Below are 21245 nucleotides of genomic sequence, written 5' to 3'. Positions count from 1 at the left end.
AGTGGCGACGACAACATCAATGTTTGGGCCTAAAGGTTTAGAGACAAAGTGATAACTCGCAGGACTACTGTGTCTTACTGCTAACATGCTATTCAGCCAGGACAGTCACAATAACTCTCTGAGACTCTTTCTATTTTGCGAACAGAGAACCGGGAGCTGTACTCTGGGACTCTCTGTTCCCTGAAAGGTCAGCACGGTGGTGACTGCTTGCCATCGGTTAACAATTTGAATTTGCAGGTCAAAGTTCACCACAGTTAAATAGACTTTTAGCGATTTTAACAAAAGGCAACTATTCTCTTTATATAAACATATTTTGCCAAATGTCTGCAATTTCTGATGTGACCAGGCCTTTAGACTGCAATTACACTGCATTCTTTCCTCTAAGTCTTCAAGTCTCAAATGTAGTGTGCTACTGCTGAGTCAACACAATATTACCTTCTGTCACATTAGGTTAGTTATTTAGTTTCCCAGCCTCACGGAAGACATAAATCTGTAACTCCATCAGTCCAGTAGAGTCCCACCAGTGACAAACTGCGACCTGTTTTGGATCTCAGCCCATAGATTAAGAAACCCGACTCCGACATAATGAATGCACGCTGCTGTGGAAAAGTGATGAGCCAGTTCCTGACTGCACTAGCTCAGGGTAATCTGGTATGATACGCACACACATGGATACACACGCACACACACGCACACACACACACACTCACACACACACACACACACACATACACACACACTCAGTGATGTCAGAGTGATTAAATCACTAATAGCTTGCGGAGGAGACTATGTGACTCACACAAGCTCTCCATCGCAACTCCCATCCCTCACCCTCCCTCTCGGTACTCTTTCCAATACAGCTCTTCTTCTCCCCATCTGACTTCATTTAACTCATTGTCTCTTTCATCTTGCGGTCCCTCCTTTTGCCTCATCCGTTCCCTGTATCATCCTTCTTTCTTCCTTCAACTCTCCTCATGTCCATCGTCATATTCTGCCCTGTTCTGCCTCTCTTTCCTCAACATCCATCTGTCTCTCACTTATCCTTCTTCTCTCTTATTAATCTCTCTTTGCCCTCCACCTCAGCTCCATCTATCTTTCCGCCCTGTCGTCTCCTCACTTTTATTCTTCCCTTCACAGATATCTTCTCCATCTTCCTCTTCATTTTACTGGATGATATATCATCCCTCGCCGTCTTATCGTTTACCCATCCGTTCTTTCTCACCTCTTTTGCTGCATCGCTTCTTCTTACCCCTTCATCGTTTGCCCTCTATCTTTATCACTGTTCACTTCATCATTGTCCTCATCCTTTCCTATAAATTCTCTTTTTTTCTGTTGTGTGTCTGTATAACATACATTAATATTAGGTGAAGTTTGAACAATATGTATTTGCAGGGAAAAAACAAGGCTTAAAAAAGTCTGGTCTACGCTTTTAAAAGGTCAGCACAGGCCAGCTATCTTTAAGCAGTTATCAGTGCACTCCATGGCTCCCGATTATGGATTTCTTCAGCAGCCATAAGCTTATTTTACCAACTTTTTTGTGATAAATCTACATTTGCACTGAATTTGGATGGAAACTAATGGCCACATCCAACCGATTGTAGCCTGAGACAAGACCCAAGCACGGTATTATTGTGTCACTTTGCTTTTTCTTAAAGTGCTGTTGTTTACCAAGATATAGCCTCTGTTACTCCTCAAATCTTAAGTATTTTATTGATGTTAAACAAACAAGGCACATCCTTAATCATAATTAATAAAGGTACAGAATGCAGCCGCAAAATCTTTTTTATTTTTTTCAGCTCTATTACAGTATCACTTGATGCACAGTACTATTTGTTTGTGGGTCATTCACATTACGCTAATTTCCCCTGATGGCCGATGATAAAACCCTCTCACGACCTCCAGGGTATAAACACAGTTGTTGTTGTTGTGGTGTGTGTGTGTGTGCGTGTGTGTGTGTGTGTGTGTGTGTGTGTGTGTGTGTGTGTGTGTGTGTGTGTGTGTGGTGAGTGATATAGAAAAAGACAGCTGGACAGATGAAGGGGACGCAGGAGAAGAGTGAAGGTGTCAGAGAAAAGATGAATAGACTAAGGGGTGGGCAGTAGATGGGAACGAGAGAGAGAGAGGAAGAAAGAGAGGAAGAAGTTAAATGAATCAAAGGAGGCGTGTGAGACAGACAGAAAGACGGAGAGACAGATTTGTGGGGAGAGAGAGACAGATGAATTGCTTAGAGAAAACAACAAAAGGGAGGAGAAAGGGCAGGTGAAGGTGGGAAGACAGAGAATGAGAGCAAATGATGGCTAGAGGGAGGAAAGCAGAACAAATAGGACAGGAGGAAGAGAGAAAGGAACAATGCATGAGGAGAACGGCCAACTGTTGGCACCCTGGCCGGAGAGTGGTCATTTCTCCTGTGCCAGGGGCAGGCAGAGAATTAGAATTGGGTGGAGTGAGTCTGTGTGAGTGAAAGCTTTTGGCAAGCAGCCACTTGCAAACTTGGCATGGCGATATATATACATCCCACTGCCGAAAGTCCCTCACCTTGAGCCGCTAATGCCAGTCAATCAAACCCAGGTGTCACTACACACATGCGGCAGATTGTCACCGCTGACTACGTTCATCTTCTGTACTACTGACCTTTAACCCTTGATCACACAGTGGCCTTTACAATCTCACACTGCACTTTACTTCACATTCTTGTGTAGATCAAGGCCGGATTACCAACTGGGCAAAGTGCCCAATGACCCCGAACACTCCAGGGGCCATAAATGCTTCCGGCTTACTGTGTGTCAAGTGGTTTGTGATCATTTATTTGAAACATTGCTCAAGATTATGCACCACTAAGATGGCTTTCTAAGATACTTAAGATGCATCAGATTCTGCGTGGTTTAGGAAAGTGACGCCTATCTAGACATCGAGACTCGTTTTGTGTTTCCATGCAGCCATAAAAATGGGTTTTGCATATTTCACTCAAACATTATATAGTTGCAATGAGGATTTGTGACAAGCTGATGAAGAATATATGTATTTATTGTGTGGAGTAAGATGAATTTAACCTTTGAACTGCTTAAACTGAACCTGATGTCCGCTCAAACAACATGGAGGTAAGTGAAACAGATGCTCTCTATGTGACATTCCTCAAACAGCTTGGTTCTCCATGGCAGCTCCCCATTTGACCAGAGCATCAATATATGATGGGAAATGTTCAAACATACATGAGAACAGACGAGATGAGAGGGAAAGCGAGAGGGGAGGGGGATGAAAGAACAGGGGATGACAACAAAAGAGGGGGAAGGACGATTGCCGTTGCTTATTCATCTCTCTTTGTGTGTTTGTCTTCAACACTGCTTGTTTTTCATCATTTCACCCGAGATAAAGATGGAGAATGGACAAGGGATAGTTAAGATTAAGTGATGTCTCTCTTTCTGGCTATTTATCTGTGTGATTTTACTTGTTCTCCCTCTCTTTCTACTCTCTTCATCCCTCTTTTTCTCCGAAAGTCTTCCTTTTCATTTTACTCGCCGCATCTTTGGCTTTAATCTCTCCATCTGTTCGTCCCTCTAGACCAACTCATCAATCATCCTTGCAATTATTGGCTTGTTTCTTTATTTATTTATCCCCCTGTTCTTCATTTTCAATACCTTTTTTTCCCTCTCGCTCTCTCAAACCATTCTCCTCTCATCTTTCCTGTTTCCCATCTCGCCATCTCTCTGTGCATCTCTCTGCTGTAAAACAGCTGATGTATAATTAAAAGCTGCTAAAAGGGTTTGCGGATGGGGGAAGGCTGAACTGGCAGCCGTAACGTTTAAACAACTTCTTGTGAAACACAACAACAACATCGGGAAAGCAGGGTGGCCATTATGTACTTCGGTCATTCCTTAGCAACCGCCGAACCGCAGCTCCAAGCTGAAGAGTCTGAGGTTAATGTTACGTACTGGATGCTCTGCACAAGTTTTACATTTATACGTTACAAAAAGGCCAAGAAGTTAGTCGAAAGGGCATTAATATTGCATGTGAAAGTCAAGTCGGTACATTTTAAAGACAGAATGTGTCTATAAAAATGTACCGTGTTTAAATTTTTATAAAAAATGGGGAAAATAAAATGCACGGCAGCTGCAAAGCCAATTAACATCAGATTTGACAAATGCGGGAAAGGTGATATAGTATCTGTGAAAAAGTGACTTCATTTTTAGCTCGCTTCTCACAATGTAACAGCTGCCTGTATCTCATGCCCGAAGGAGGAATAATTATTATCCTAACAAGCTAGTTGTTACCCCGTTCGGGTTAAGATTCACTGTTTCCTTGAGCGCACAACATTTTCCAGATGTGAAATCTATGCGGCGATTCCTTGGAAAGATGCAAAATGGCTGCCAACACAAGCTGTTACATAAACTATTACATAAAGTCGCAGTGTTTGGTCAGACCCTTGACCTATGATGAACAAGCCACATCAAAACACTGTCATCTGATTCATGCGCTCTCGTGAGGTCGGGCTATTCCCTTCGGAGGCAAACTGTGCGCTGCGATTCTTCTTTACCCAAAACCCTTTCATGCTGATCACAATCCCGCCATACTCCTTCCTTTTTTTAAATGGACAGAAATTACACAGGGAGGGCAAAGTGGCGTGTAAAATTAGCTGAGGGAGTCTGGGTTGATGCCATGGCTGTCAGTCTGTCTCATATTATTGAAGTCATAAGCCTCAAATCTTCAGCTAAGCCTTCAATCCAAACCCTCCATACTGTCGGTGTGAACCACATTCAGAGCATTTAATATGCAAAAGATAAAAAGTTGTTAATGATGTGTTTAGGTTAGATACACAGTGATTCACACGTATGCGCACAAATGCAGACGCTGTTCAATAAATACCAATGTGCATGTTTAGTTTTTATTGCCCACACACTCCCTGCTTCTTTTCCTCCGTTAAATATTGCTCTTGAAAATTGTGAGTTCTTGTCCTCTTGAGATCCTCTGAGTAGCGCACACACAGGGCTGAGAATGAGAGAGCACATCACATAACGCAGCAGAGACAAGAAGCACTTGACATCAACATATCAGAGGAATATATACATTTCTCAAAATATGGCACTTGAAACAATACAAATATGCAGATTACAGTTGCCTTTCACCACTCTAACAGCCACGCTGCATCGTCACTGGGGCTCCAGCAGGGAGTGCTGGAGGTCATTTGCATTTGCATGGGCTCAGCCACTCCATGGCCTCTGTGGAATAACCCCCTGACATGTGCTCAAAGGAATTGATGACTTGATGCACGTAAAATGATTTGTCTGTTGTATATAAAGTTTCTCCTAATGAAACTAAATGATATTTGAAGTGAGTTCCGGCACTTTCACCTCGGGCAACAAAGGAGGATATTGTGGTCAAAAAACTAATCAATGACCAATTTGGACTCTTTTCCATAGACTGGTCCGTGCAGTGTTGGCTACTGGAGCGCATTTCCTGCCAACGCATTCAGTTCAAAAACCTCATCTCTCATCATTTCTGCGTTTCCCCTCTGTCCAACATGTAGTGCGTTCATGCTTTCTCAGCTAACGTTCAGTGGGCGACAAGATCAAACCTCCTTAGCGTCCTTGTTTCTCTTTCTGATCTTCCTTTCCTTGCTCTTTCCTTTTCCACTCATTCTTCTGTCATGGCGCATGCCATTTATCTCTCATTCTCTTCTCCCTTCTCCTTCTTTTTGTATATATCATCCCCTCATCCTCTGCCCTACATTTCAAGTTGTCTCTTATTGGTTATCACTTCCTTCTTTTACACTTGCCTATTCTTTCTCATCCTCTTCTATCCTCTGCTCCAATCCTTTTTTTCTCTTTCTCTCTCTCTTCTGTTCCCAGTGGATAGCAGTACAGTAGATTACAGTACATCAAATCATGCAGATGGGAAGACATTAGCTTGCATGTATATGCGTGCTATCAGAGGACACTCAGGCATGTGCAACATATATGGTGTATAAAAGCGACTGTGATTTGTGGGTAGTTCCACTGCATGGTTTCCACGCCAACCATACATCCTCCATACCGCCCGAATTCCTTCATCCCATCCCTCTCTTCTAACGCTTCTTCCTCTGCTTCCTGGATGCCTGCAGAGGCGGTTTACAGATTGGGCTGGTGAATGGAAGCTCTCTCTCGCCTCATTGCTGGGTTTGAGGGATGATATCCACTACTTGGGTGGATTGAAGCTGGATTTTATATTTCCCCCATCATGGCTGTTCCACAATACAATTGATGCCCCTTCTGCAGTAATTGGATTATAGTTAAATTTAGGGTTTCACGCATCAACGGCATGATGTGTCATCCGTAATCGGGCCATGTTGTGCATTCGAAGGTTCATTCAGGGGCATCGCCAGTGAGATCACAAAACAAAAATCCCCGAACAATATTTTAAAGAGAAGATCAATACACACAGTCACAGTACACAGTCTTTTGAAACACAAGATAAGCAAATAAAATGAGGCTAATATTTGTTGCACTTTAAGAGATTTATATTGTCTAGAGATATATTAAAGCTTTTTTTAAATTATATATACAAAATAAACAATTACAATCCTTGAATAGAGTGACCCTGATACAGTATGTCCCTTTATCGTGCAGGTAAAAAACAACTTTACTGAAAAAGTTTTGTATTTTGATTGACAAATATTATATGCTTGAAATGTCAACATTGTAATCTGAACTGTATGCGTCTTCTTGTAAATTCTGAAAAAAAAGAAGTAACAATACATGTAAGCAATACATAAAGTTTCAGTTATTTCTCAAAAGAATATCACCCCCGAATTGTTTGTGTCTATTTAGTAAACGTTTCTAATGTGAGTGTACCCTAAAGTAGCATCTGGAGCAGCCATGCAACAGCTGAGCCAACAACTATAAATTATTAGTTCCTAAAATACCCTGAATGTGGCATGATGTGAATGAAGAGCTCACAGGCCCTGGAAATAAATCCCCCTCTTACGATACCCTTTTGGTGGAGAACCAAACGGTCAACCACGTGTTTGACCATCTGAGGCTCACTTGTGCCATGACTTAGGGGGAACCTCTGTCTTTTCATTTCCTACCGTCTCTTCTCAGTTTGTCTCTTTTTCCTCTCCCTTCATCTTCACTTGTCTCACACCTTTCCTCGTCTGCCACGTTCTACCTTATTGTCCTTGTTCTCTTACCGTCTCTCTATCACAGCCTACTACCCCCGCTTCATATCTTCCTCTGTCCCTCTCCTCAAATCTCAAATCATCTCATGCACCTATCCATCTCTGTCATCCCACACACACACACACACACACACACACACACACACACACACACACACACACACACACACACACACACCCACACACACACACCCGAGATGCAACTTTATTACCCACCACAGCTGGAGACCACTTAGCATGAGTGTTTATGTGGGAGACAGTTTGTGTGTGTTTTGTGTTGTTTCTCATTAGGCGTTCCATAATATCATTAAGACGGGTAATAGCTCTCCCCTGAGAGCTTTTTTTCCTCTCTCCTACTCTCTCAGTTGGACTCCCTTAAATTGTTTTGTTCGTGTTGCTACCATTCAGATGAGAAGAATGAAGATTTTCTTTCAGCCCCCCCGATCCACATTAAAGCGCATGAGACTGCAGGGCCGTGTGCACACATAAGTTGAAAAGAAAAGTTGAGAATATTAAGTCAAGAATGCCCAAACTAAACACAAACGTTGGTCCTGAAGTGCAGGTACTTCATATTTAGTAGGAATAACTTAACACAAAAAATGCATTGGACGCATTTATTACCTCAGTAGACATCATTAAATGATGTTCATTTGGTAAATTAATGTTTCACTTAGAATTAAATAGGGTATACTTAGAGCATGGCTCCATTCTAATGGACCTGGCTTTCTCAGGTCTCAGGAGACTGGTCGATGTTAATCACCTTACAACTTTAACACAATGTGCTTTACGGTTATGAAACTTAAATGTAACTTTTTTTACGCGCCTAAAAGTCTCATATTCGGTTTTCCGAACTTGTGTCATCTTTGGTTCCAAAAAAACAAAACGCCAGATCCGAAGATTCAGAACTATAGTTCACGAACAAATGAGCGAAATCACACTGAAAAGATGCTTGAGCTGGCAGCCTGCAGTTCACAGTGCATTAACGACATATACACATACACCGTCAGTATCATCAAGTATCATCAAGGTAAATGTTATCGGGTATGTGTGATGTTTTTTTGACTATCACAATCCTGGTGTTCAGCTGAAGAAGATGCACGTCCTCTTCCTCTCAATCGTTCTCACTGCCTTTAAAGAGCAGAAGGGCTTTGCTTAAGGAAAACAACCACCTTGTGGCTTGCATTGCTTTTCAAGTTTTACACTTTCAACTATAACATTTTTATCATCTCAATTTTACTATGTAGCGGGAATTCTCTCACTACTCTGTGTTTGTGTGTGTGTGTGTGTGTGTGTGTGTGTGTGTGTGTGTGTGTGTGTGTGAGAGAGAGAGATTTAAAAGGTTCCGCCGGAAGCAGAAACGGTAAAACTGGAGTGTGTTTATAAATCAACCTCACTCAAGAAAATGAGTTGTTTACTACTGTGGTTCTCTAAAATGCCATGTCTCACACACACACACACACACACACACACACACACACACACACACACACACACACACACACACACACACACACATAGCTTCCAGTTGTTGCAAATCAAAAGTAGAACTGGAGCCAGAAGAAAATAGAAAAAAGAGATGGAGACAGAGATATAAAGAGAGTCTGTGTCCATTAAGTAATGCGATGAGGTCTCAGCTAATCAAATCAAAGTGTCGCTCAATCATTCACTTCTGTAAGAACTTCAGGACCACACATGCAAACAAACACACACACACTCTGCGGCAATATGAAACTTATCCATTAAATTGATTCATAGCCAACTTGATTCTGTTTCGGGCTTTTCAATCAACAATACCTTTTGTTGCCCTCTTTTCAGTCTTTTCAGTCATGAACTTGGGATGTGTGTATCTGTCTGTTGACAGAGCGGGGCATTGAGGCTGTTTGACAGAGGAACTTTCTGGGGAGCAGGTGTCAAAAAGTAACAAGGTATAGAAATCTAGGGAGAAGGCGAGACAGAGAGACAGAGGGAGAAATGTAATAAGGCAAATAATGAATTGTTTTTCGGTGTGTCTATGTATTTCATGAAGGCAGGAGGGCATGTAGAAGAAGTGTAGCAGATATGCAGTTATGAGTTATGCACACTCGTGTTGGAAAACATCAATGGGAATCCCATTAGTTTTGCAGGTGGGTAACACTTTTCAAATTCCAACAGTTGTTCAAACATTTCACTCAAAACTTTTTAAATGTCAGCCTCATGATGGTGCGAGAGGAAAAGTCAGGGGATCACCCGAGTCTTTAGAATTCAGCCTTTGGGAGCCATGACTAGCTGAACCGAATTTAATGGCAATCCATCCTAGAGTTATCTCAGAATTACATTGCCATCTCTAGAGCCACACTGCTCTCACAGAAAAGAAGGTCAAGTTGGAGAGTGTTTTTACTGTTGAGGCATTTGCTGTGTTAATGTCACCCAGTCTTCTGGACTGGACTAAGTGTCCTTTTCACAGTGTGAAATAAACTGTAACCGAAATAAAATGCTTGGTATCTCAAGCCAGAGCTTCATAAACATCTACTGTCCTCAAAAAGACACACACTAGGCCCGGGATCAACAGTGATAGCCTCAGGACCAATATTGTTGCAGAGTTAAATACCTACAGGCATGTATAATTTTAGACAGATGCTGGGATAGACTCTGGCCTCCAGTGACCATGAGCAAAGTAAGTTGTTTATAAAATAAAATGCATGGAACATTTGCATAAAATAGGACAGTGTTTATGTGATAACGGGAAGTTGAGGGGGCTGAAGGAGAAGGGATGAGGGCTGAGATGGAGATGGAGAGAGGAGGGCACAGATGGAAGCGCTGCAACAGCCAGTACCACCTATGAATAATGAAAGCACTGCAGTCAGTGTGTGTGCATGTGTGTGCGTGTTGTCTGCATGTGTAAATTGGCTGAATTAATGAATACATATGTTTATGAATCCCCCAAGTGTTTAACAGGAACATGTTTTCACAGGTATCATGTTTTTGTACTGGATTGTCTGTGCGTGGGTGTGGGTTTGTGTGTTACTAGTGAAGCGTGGGCATCAGCGAGAGGTGGGGCGGGGGAGGGGAGGGGGTGTTCATACAAACCACAGACTGCGTAATGTGTATGATGTGCAGCATGAAAAGCACAAGTGTACATATCCACTGTGTGCATGTTCCTGACCGTTGGAGGTATTATGAGTTTGTGTGTGTGTGTGTGTGTGGGGAGGGGGGTGGAGGGGTCTTGTTCCCCTGAGAGAACTCGGTGTGTATTGAGTCGTAACCCTCCACATCTCAGTGGAGTCCATGCATTACTCACACTCCTCTCAGTCCCCGTTCTCTTACTTCTGTCTTTCCTCCCGCAGCTCACTGGCAGCTGGCAGCACGTTAACCCTGTAGTTGCTGTTGCTACACCTGTCAATCTTTCCCTTTCAGTTAACATGTTACTGCAGACAGATGACTGGGAATGATTAAAGAAAATAAATCAGATGTTTCAATTTGTCCTTCCCCACCTGCGCTCCACTAAATGGATATGCATGTACTTTTTCCCCCCCTTTCTTGTTTCACATCTTTTCTGTTGCTGAGAGTTGGCCGTTCAACCTGATGCAACGCTGGAAATAGCAAATCCAGCCAGTTTTATCCCTATGTTGCTGTGACAGCTCACCTTTGACAGCTCACCGCTCTCACGTTCCCCTTCTCCCTCCGGCTTGTCTTTGGTGAGCCGAAGACTATTTGTGGTGTCAGAGCCAACATGGCTGACAGTGAAGCATATGATGACACAACCAGGTGGAAATGAACACGCGCTCTTCCTCTTTGTCTGTCAGACACAGAGGGTTTTTTGAGATGAAGATGATATACTCTAGGTGAAACAGACCAGAAGGAGACCAAACAGATGTGATTTACACATAGAAGGACCAAAACTAACACATCGGGAACATTTTTGTGCCCTGGACACTTTGGCATTAGATTTTTTAGGCCTATTTTTATTTCATACTGAAGACATTATCAGATAATAGCAAAGTTGCATACCAGCACCAATTAGACAGTTAATTAGAAATTAACAGCTAATTCATAAATGCTGCCAACTCTTGTGTCCTTCAGACTGACACACATCCATCTTTCCACATTTTCCAAATGCTCTTATCTTAAAATGATAGATTGACAAATAAAAGTATGTTAAATATCCTTGACCTTTCTGTCCAGTGAAGCGTTATTTAAAACCTTCCAATAAAAGTTCACATTAAAGGATTCTCTGTCTGTAAATTTGGACAGATCTAATAACAATGCTGTCTCGTCTTTTTTCCTCAGTCTACCGAGACACTGCTCGAACTGCTATCTTTAAAAAAAATATACCCACAGCTTTCTTTTTCCAATTTACTTGTTAAGGTCAGGTTGCGGTATACGCATCGCCTCATAACTCGTTCCGCTGCATTAGGGCTTTTCTCCGGGTGCTTCTAAAGTCTGAAAATATCTCAACTGTGGCGGTGCTGAACATTGCATCACTGTCAAGTGGAGAAAAACTTGATCATATGCAAGATAGCCTGTAAGGGGAAAGAAAGCAGCCCATAATGTCAACTTGGGCTTCAACCTTTCTCTATTCAGAGACTCGTCATCATCTTCAAGAGAAAATAGAGGACTGCAAACATAATGATGTTCATTTTTTGTGCTGTATCGTAGTTGTTACTTGAGGTTAGCTAATAGGTTTTGAGAGTAAGGAGATCATGTAGCATCAGCTGAAATGACCTCCTGTCTGATTATATTCTGACGGGTGAGACGCTCCCAGTTTTAATGGACCCCTCTGAACACATTAGCTATGAAAACCCTTATTAGGAGGGAGAGCGTGAAACTAAGAAGGTTAATTATCTAGGATACACCCATTGAGTCTCATCCTTCTCTTCCCTTGTTAACAGGAAGATCATCGAGGTGAGGATAATTGATGATGAGGAGTACGAGAAGAACAAGAACTTCATCGTCGAGCTGGGAGAGCCTGTTCTGTTGGAGATAGGGCAGAAACACGGTGAGTGTCTCTGTGTGTTTGTATGTGTGTGCGCGTGTGTGTGTGTGTGTGTGTGTGTGTGTGTGAGTGCGTATGTGTGTGTGTTCACAGACAACATCTAGAAGCAAGAAGGAGGAAACACAGTGACAGACAGAAAGGAGCCTTTATTTAAGTCTCGGCCTCCTGCACTTCTTTTATACACAGTGTCAGACTTACATTGATTGTCGGAAACCACCAATCTGAAGTCAGATTAACTTGGGAAACATTTAACTTTGAACCAAGGACGTGGAAGGACTTAAAGAACACTGGGCTGAAGCTGGGAGGTGTCTTCAAAATAACAGCTTCCAAACACAATCAGTGTTTGGTCCAATCAATTACAATATACATACATATATATTGTTTATTTATTAGCCAGGAAGCCTCTATATTTGTGTCTGAAACCACTGCACTAGTGCACTCTGGTCCTAATTCTGCAGTAAGAGACCAAATGTAATACAATTTGCAGTTAATTCCGGCCTTATGACCTGTTTTGATTAGGCTTCGCCTCCTCACCGTCATTTCCCACTTTCAGAGCCCTTCACATCTCAGCCCTTCAACTTTTTAAGACCGTAGGAAGCTTTAGCTGAAGTTTTAAAAGGCTCATTACATCAGGCAGACAGCTAATCTTTGCCAGGTGACTTAAGGCTAAAGAGAGCCAGCGCTGACAGTCAATAAGTAATTTCCGCAGCTTGTTCTGCTTTGACATTCCTGTTGAAGTTCCACAAGATGGAAAATGTACAAGATGACAGAAAAGACAAAAAGGTATCTGGAGTAACTTTCGTTGAGTCCTTTTCACTTTTCACAAAGACATTGTGTCATTGCACCCCTTTTCTTTCTTTCTTTTATTATTTATTTTTCTTCCTCGCTTAATTATGCCCCCCTGCAGCACTATGCGTTCGCAATTTGTATCATTAACAAAATCACTAACACACATCGAACCTTTAATGGACTGGTTCTCAACCTGGCGTTTGGGATCCATACAAGAGGTCGCAGGCAGAAAAATATATATAAATATATTCTTACTTTTAAATCATATGCATTTCCCATGCTTGGAAGAATATTGTAGTTTCTGAATTAGATTGTGTGGGCAGTGTTAATAATCTGTGCAGACATTATGTCACACAAGCAAGATACTGGATTGTAAGAGTTTGGATTATGAATTATGCGCCACACCACATTTTATTCTCTACTTTTCATGCTTAAATTAGTGCCTTTGCCAGGAATCAAATTCATGGCCAGAATGCACCAAATTAATGGGACACTAAGCATAAACCTATAGCCTCACTCACCATTACTCGCGCTATAGGTTCTGCCAAAACACAGATGAGCAACACTCAATACTGTGCCTGAACGCTCCTTTTTTAGACAAAGACGATGCTTCTCTGCTAACGTGCTGCAGACCTGGTGGACTAAAGGTCTCCACTCTCAATGTCAGTCATGGAGAGCCAACAGCCTGTGGCATGTTTCATTACAGAGGAAATATAATTGGATTAATAACGACCGTCCCGTGGCAAGTGGACTGACATTCACGCAGAGAAACACACTGAGCCACACGCACATCCTGTACACTGCTTTTCAATTAGGGCAGGTCTACACTGATAACAGCTGACTCCATTAATGACTGTCACTGAGTGTGACGCGGGAGGGAGGAGACATATGGATGAGTGGGGGAACATATGGTAATGGAGAGATAGAAAGTAAGTTTCATGGGTGAAAATATAAGTTCCACAAGGGTATTCATATTTGTAATGACATGGGACGCTTATATCCTCTGTGTGGCACATCAGTGTTTGAATATTACCATTTGCATTATAGACTTTTACAACTGCTTGCACACAGTCTACAAACGATACGCCAGCACAATTATAAAAACAATTTCTGCTGCTCTGGCAAAATCAGACAAATTAAAAACGGCATGATATATGATTTCAGTTAAAATGCCAGGCAAAAGCTGAATGCATAAATACAGCATGACAATTCTACAACTGTAAGGAGTTTTGCACAATTGCAAAATGAAAGGAGCAATATTCACAATTCAGAGCATAAATATAGCAGCAAACAAATATTCGCTGTATAAAGATAAAGTGGAGGAACGTCTTCATGTTGAGAGCCGTTGAGATGCAATCGAAATGCAAACAATCTTGAATTGTGCACCTTTACCACAAAGCTTTAGGTTTGATTTGCAGCAAAGATCTCAATGTCTCCATGTATGAAAGTCGAGCAGTGACACGTTAGATGTTAGTTTGAATTCCATTGCTCTTCCTCACTTTGCAGCATTATCCATCTGAACACTTTATAAATGTCTCACTCAATTAAACAGGCAGTTTTTGTCTCTCTGGAGGATTTAAGAGCCGAAATATCCCATATGACTCAACTTTCCTTCAATATTTTTGCATACATTTTCTTGGGGTAAGATGCGTTCCAAGTAATTTGCTAAATGAGTTGAAATCTTCCAGCATGCAGAATATTCACTGTTATGGACACTTATTACTTAAAGTGAGGCAAACCTGATGAGTGAAGGTCTACATAATGCCTTATTCATCATAGGAAATGATACACTGGCGCTGAGGCCTACATTTAAATCAAAGTTAATGTATATGACTGTAAGTGACTGCAAATTACTGCTTATAGTTGGGTTCCTTTAACCGTACTGGCAACACTGACCCGTTCCTCTCTGTGGTCACCCAGGTGACTCCAATGAGAACAAGCCATTGGTGGGAGCGGAGGAGGAGGAAGTGGCCAAGATGGGCTGTCCCACTCTGGGCGAAAACACCCAAGTAGAAGTGATCATAGAAGAGTCCTACGAGTTTAAGGTAAGTGTGTTTACTCCTGCACATGCTATATTGACATTTGTGCATGTGTCCATGTAAGTGTTCCCTTTCATTTTGTATTTTAAAAGATCTGCACAATACTTCACCAGTCACGTTTAAATAACAATAAGCAACAGTTTGGCAGCCATCAAATCAGCCACATTGAATTTCAACTTTAAAAGTCAACTGATTTAAATTACAAATTGGATCTAACACAGTTTGAAGGGAAGTGCCACGGCCCGAAGGATGAATGATTAATTTTGTTAGCATGTAATGGACCATCTGACGAGCTGCTCGTCATTTTGATAGCAGACATGTAAAAGAAAGCGAATAATTTATTCAAAGTGAGCGGTCGTCTTGTTTCAGTACAAAGCTGGCCGTAGAAGAAGGAAAGTTGTTGGTAGACCATTCATCCAGCAAATTAGAAAATATATTGGCTTTGTCGTGTCATAAATATTGTATACTAAACGTAATGCCTTTTCAAATTTGATCAGTTTCTAATTCAGCCATGGATCATTACAGAAAACTTGACATTTCATGTATGCAGCATAAACATTCTCACATTCAGCTTTCATTACGCTGTAATGGTCATGCTTTGTGTGTTGTTTTATTTTCATTCTGTTCATTTCCACATGAGTTTGTCTCTAATTTGTGATTCAGTTTTTGTCTTGAAAATGTAACCATCATATTTTTGTTGCACATTTCGTTTGCTTATTTGTCCATTTGTGTCATTTTGTCTGTGTGTGTGTGTGTGTGTGTGTGCGCCTGTGCAGAGAGCAGTAAATACGCTTCTTTGGCGGGCTGAAAAGGTTATCTATCTTTGTCCCTCTTTAGTTTGCTTGTGCATGCAATGCTAGTTCTTCCATCAGCTGCTATGCAATAGTGAATCACTGTATTGGTGTCTGGGTCCAATATCACTTTCCAATATAGAAATCCTTAATTGTGACCACACACTGGAATTAATTTGAAATCTCTTGTTGATATTACTAATATACAGTAAATGTAGTCTCTCAATTATTAGATAATAAACCATGCGGGGCTTTCTCCTCACAGAGCCTGTCAGCTGAGTTATGATAATAATGCTAAATGAAAGCTTTCCCTGTTCTGTGTGGATGCGAGTGAAGTAACAACTTGAGGGTTGTGTCTTTCCTTTTCTGCCTGGTATGTGTGCACTTGCATATTTGCTTTGTGTATGTGGGTGTGTGTGGGTTTATGTGTGTGTAGAGTACAGTAGATAAGTTGATCAAGAAGACAAACCTGGCCTTAGTGGTGGGAAGCAGCAGCTGGAGGGAGCAGTTTGTCAATGCTGTGACTGTCAGTGCAGGTAACACACACACACACACACACACACACACACACAATATAGTTTATTTTCGAGACGTAGCATAGTAATTATTAGCCCTGCTGGTTTTAGATTTGCAGGTTATTACTAGCTCGCCAAGACAGCACGTAGAACGTATTTAAATGATCTATAGATGTTAGAGTTTACTTTCTCACATCAGCACAGCTGCACAGTATGCAGTGGGTATGAAAGTAACAAATGGTTGGACACGGTCCCATCCTTTTCCTCTCTGGAACAGTGTGTGGGGATTTCCAAAGCTATGCAACCATCTGACAAACACTCCCAAAAACGTATACTAGCACAGTGTAACTTTTTATTTAATGTGATGGTTTTTCATGCTATTGCATCGGGATACATTCTTGCTAAAGCTCCATCTGTCTCCTGCCTTTGACTTTAAACCTTGCATAGTTTGTGTCCATTCACGCCTCTCTTTCAATTATCTCTCTCCCGTCCGCACCCAAAGGAGATGACGACGAGGAGGAGAGCGGCGAAGAGCGGCTGCCGTCCTGCTTCGACTACATCATGCACTTCCTCACCGTCTTCTGGAAGGTTCTGTTCGCCTTCGTCCCGCCAACGGAGTACTGGAACGGCTGGGCCTGCTTCATCGTCTCCATCTCGCTCATCGGTGTCCTGACGGCGGTCACCGGTGATCTGGCGTCCAGCTTCGGCTGCACGATAGGACTGAAGGACTCGGTGACAGCTGTGGTGTTTGTGGCGCTGGGAACATCAGTGCCAGGTGAGTTGGGGGTGTGGTTTAATAAGTGTGCAGAGCGATGGAGGCCAATCAGTTCACATTTTGTCTGCCTGATATTACATAACATTCAAGCATTAAAAACGTCCCCCACAAAGGCAGTAGTAAAATGTGATGTATATTTTTCACAAATGTCCAATGTGACAGACAAACAAACAAAACCCATAATAGATGGCGACTTATCCTCTCTCCTCCATCTGATTTCAATAGCAGCCTCCTTCAGTAAGCTCGCTGGAAATAAAAATTGAATTGTAAAACGCCGGCTCCATCACCGATCCTTCAGCCGGAGGGGACGCGTTGTCTCAGGGCTTTAATTCAATTCCCTTCCTCATTCCTCTCATCAGCCGTTTTATCCCCCCATCATATGATTTATAGAAAAAGCTCCTTTGCTACTCCTCCATGCTCCTTGAAGGCTTGAAGCAAGGTCTGAATCAATTCCTTCAGCAGCCATATTACAGTATGTTGTTGGATTTTTGAGGCTATAAAAACATTTATCCATCCAACAATATCTATTATCAGTGGGTTTGTCCTATCACAAGTCAAATATTGATGTTCTTTTTTTTGTTGCTTTCCCTGCATCTGAATCTCTTTCACCCTTCTTTGATTTGTCTTTTCCAACAATAGTTCACTGTGTGAGTCTAACAATCTCACGTCACTTATCTCTTACGCCTGCTGCTCTCGGGCCCCTCACTCGCTCCCCTCCTCTTGATTGGATGCTGTGCTTTCACAGTTGTGTCATCCATCATTCTGACTTGTGTGTTGTGGTACCCAGGTGTGTTTGGTTGAAAATGTTTTTGCTCTGTCGAGGTGATGCAAGTTGTTGTGTGGCAGGTCCCTTTGGTCATTATACCTTCCAGCAGGAGTGTGTGCTCCCTTGTGTGTGCAGTATACGTGTGTCATTGTGATCTCCTTAAAGCTTGAAGCATTCCTCTCCTCTCTTGTTTCCCATTCCCTGACGTGCACCCTTCCCGCCTTTACATGATAATGCTTTTCTGCATTATTACAAAGGAGACACTCAGGGATTATCCAGCCAATTTACACCAGATTTGCAGATTCAGGCAATTAGAGGACAAGTGTTGATCCGAGGCTTGAACGCCGTGAACTGCTACATGTTTCTGGCCGCTGAGGAGGTTTGCGTGGGTGGTGAACAAATCCTGGAGAGATCACAGATTGTCTTCATATTGGCACAGGACTACCTTTGTACTAGGGCATGATTAGTAAGGCAAGGCAAGTTTATTTGTATAGTGTCACAAACCGGGCCACGACAAAAAGAAGGGGGACACAGACACAAAGAGCGGTTTAACAGAAAAAAGGTTTATTTGAACTTGCCAAATCGGTAAGAGCCGCGTTCCCACCACCAGCCCACTGGTGCCTCATGACTGAGAGTGAGAGCCCTCAACCCAAGGCCCTTTTATCTCATTGCCCCTAACGAGCGCAGGTGTCCCCACTCTGCTGACGACCCTGTCTGCCACGCCCACCTGCACACCTGCAGGACAACGGCCAGTGGCAGATATAGAGTCGTCACACTAGCATATTTCAACAACAAGGCAATTCAAAGTGCTTTCTCAAAACATAATGCAGAAGAAAACAAGATCTAAAAACAAGTAAGAACATTCATTAAAAACATTAAAAAACAGTCGAAAAGCTAAAAATAAAATGCAGTAGTGAGATGTAGTAAAGGGTCAGTCCCCCCAAATCAGTCCCCCCAAATTTAAAGTAATGTATTACTGTCTTACACCACCTAGAGTGTTACACGTTAATGTGATCACATTATTCAGTCGCCAATGAGGGATTATAATTTGAAATTCTAAATTTACAGCACAGTTACTCGCAGAGGTCTGGAATCAGGTATCACTGTTTCTGAAAATACCACGTATTGTTTTGTTTGGGTCTTTAGGAAGGTAATACACAACCTGGTGAAAATACAGTTCATGATACAATGGGATTTCTAAACGGGGTATAATCTTCGTCTGTGTTGCCAGCAGTAGTAAGTCGTGTCTCTTTGTGTGTGGAGCATTAATGTGCAGTTTCAGGACCCACACATCTTCAAACCCACAATCTCCTGTGCCTGTGTTTCAACACACACACACACACACACACACACACACACATACACACACACACACCAGCGGTATTACGATTCATACGCCCCAAGAAAGTTTGATGAATTGAAGACTCATCTCACAAGCCCGTCTATGAATAGAAATAAACTGAGGCACACGTAGAATAACTAGCAGCTGTTTCCCTGGTGTTCCCTGCCAACCCGGTTGTAGAGTCTCTGCGTTTTTTACCCCAATATATGCACAAATGTTCAGCACCACAAAGCTCCACTAATATGCAACTACGGCAATTTACGCCATTAATTAAGCCTACATCTGTTCTGTCTCTGGCTGATGCCAATATACAACAGCGGATTACAGAACGGAACAACGAAAGTCAAATTACAGATATCTGACTGAAAATTATGTTGTTTTTCCAACATGGGTTTAAACTTTGGCTGACTATGGGTCATGCAAACTATGTACTTGCCATCTTTATTTGGAAAAGCGACTCCTGCAAAACAATGTATGTCATGGCAAGCAGCCGATCATCTTGGAGCTTTTCTGATAATTTAAAAGTAACATTAATCATTTCAAATGCTTCTGTCCAAAATAATCAAAGTAAATACAAAAGCTATCACTAGATTCAGGGGCTCCTTTTGGTGTTTACGTTCAACTCGAAGCCAACATTTGAAATGATTAATGTCAAATTGTATTTCATTTTTAAAGTTTTACGAGGCTCACTCTGCTTGTTCCAATTTACATTATTCTGCTGGATTTGTGTTTTTCTGAACTTTAACAACAGAGGTGGAGAGTGCAAATGAAGCAAGGCCCACAGTCAGATCCGATGTTTGAATAAGTAAAAATTAAAAATTGTAAAATTGTGAAGAAATGCAGAAGATAGCGCTTCACATTTCAGCACATTTAGCACCTCTGCAGTTTGGCTGATTGTTACTGACAAGCAGCTTTTCTCAATTATCTGTATGTATTATTTATCCTTGCCTCTTTCTTTGTCTTTTCATCTATTAAACGTGTAATTAGTTCTATAAATACTGACATCCATGTTCTCCCTTTTGCTTGTCTTTTGTGTTTCTCTTGGCATACAGTACACGTGTGCCACGTCATGTATGTGGTTGTGAGATAAAGCTACTATACGTGCATTGTTTCATATTCAATGTTACCTGGAGGTCGCTTGTGAGAAAGACATTTACAATCATTAAAAAGATCATTAAAAGTCATTTTCATGAGACTTATTTCCATAATGTTGCTGACTTTTTTTTATTTACCTCAGGTTGACAGTTACTGCCTAGTTTTTATGTTTTCATATTGCATAGTTCTGGTGTGTACGATTAAAACAATTGCTACAAAGTTTTAGAACATTAGAATAAGATTCAGAATCCTACAAATGAGGCCATAAACAACAACTGTTTCTAAGATGACGAAACCCTAAACTGTATAAATGTCGTCTTTCTCATCCAGACACATTCGCCAGCAAGGTTGCCGCCATCCAGGACCAGTACGCCGACGCCTCCATTGGCAACGTCACTGGCTCCAACGCCGTTAACGTCTTCCTCGGCATCGGCGTGGCCTGGACCATCGCCGCTGTCTATTGGCGCTCCAAGGGCCAGGTGTTCATGGTGGACCCGGGAAACCTGGCCTTCTCCGTCACCCTCTTCACCATCATGGCGGTGTTGTGTGTGTTCATACTGCTGTACCGGCGACGGGCGTCGGTGGCTGGCGGCGAGCTGGGCGGACCGCGGACATGCAAGATAATAACGTCGCTACTGTTCGTCTCCATGTGGCTGATTTACATCCTGCTGGCTTCACTGGACGCCTACTGCCATTTACCATTTTAAATGGAGAGGAGAGGAGAGGGGAGGGAGAGAGACCCGCTGCCAATATGAAGAGAGAGAGAGAGAGAGAGTGAGGGATGGATAGATGGAGGAGTCTATAAAAAAAGGAACCGGACGAGCGGAGATGAGTAGAAGAGGTGGATCAATATGGGCCGATTTTGTGCAAAACTATTTTCAGCGTTTCAGCGTTTTCAATCCTCTAAACTGAGATTATTTAACAGAAAGAATTAATGAGAAAATGGCAATGCCGGTTTTAAAGAGCGCTTTGATGTTGTCACCTCAATCATCCTTTTCCGCTGGTGGTGCA

At 42.1% G+C, this 21245-nt stretch overlaps 1 protein-coding gene across 1 annotated transcript in view; it reads left to right on the top strand.

Annotated features, from left to right (window-relative positions):
- slc8a4b (solute carrier family 8 member 4b) overlaps nt 1-20941 on the top strand; it is a gene marked incomplete at both ends in the record, with an annotated part of 41058 nt that extends 20117 nt beyond the window's left edge. The window contains 6 exons of the mRNA XM_079216319.1: nt 12019-12125; nt 14832-14956; nt 15727-15762; nt 16178-16277; nt 16759-17031; nt 20565-20941. Coding sequence (XP_079072445.1) covers nt 12019-12125; nt 14832-14956; nt 15727-15762; nt 16178-16277; nt 16759-17031; nt 20565-20941 — 1018 coding nt within the window. The remainder of the gene's footprint in view (nt 1-12018; nt 12126-14831; nt 14957-15726; nt 15763-16177; nt 16278-16758; nt 17032-20564) is intronic.
- Between the last annotated feature and the right edge of the window lie 304 nt (nt 20942-21245).

Source organism: Taurulus bubalis (assembly GCF_910589615.1).
Source record: "Taurulus bubalis genome assembly, chromosome: 3".
Taxonomy (NCBI): Eukaryota; Metazoa; Chordata; class Actinopteri; order Perciformes; family Cottidae; genus Taurulus; species Taurulus bubalis.
This window is presented reverse-complemented; position numbering and strand designations above follow the sequence as displayed.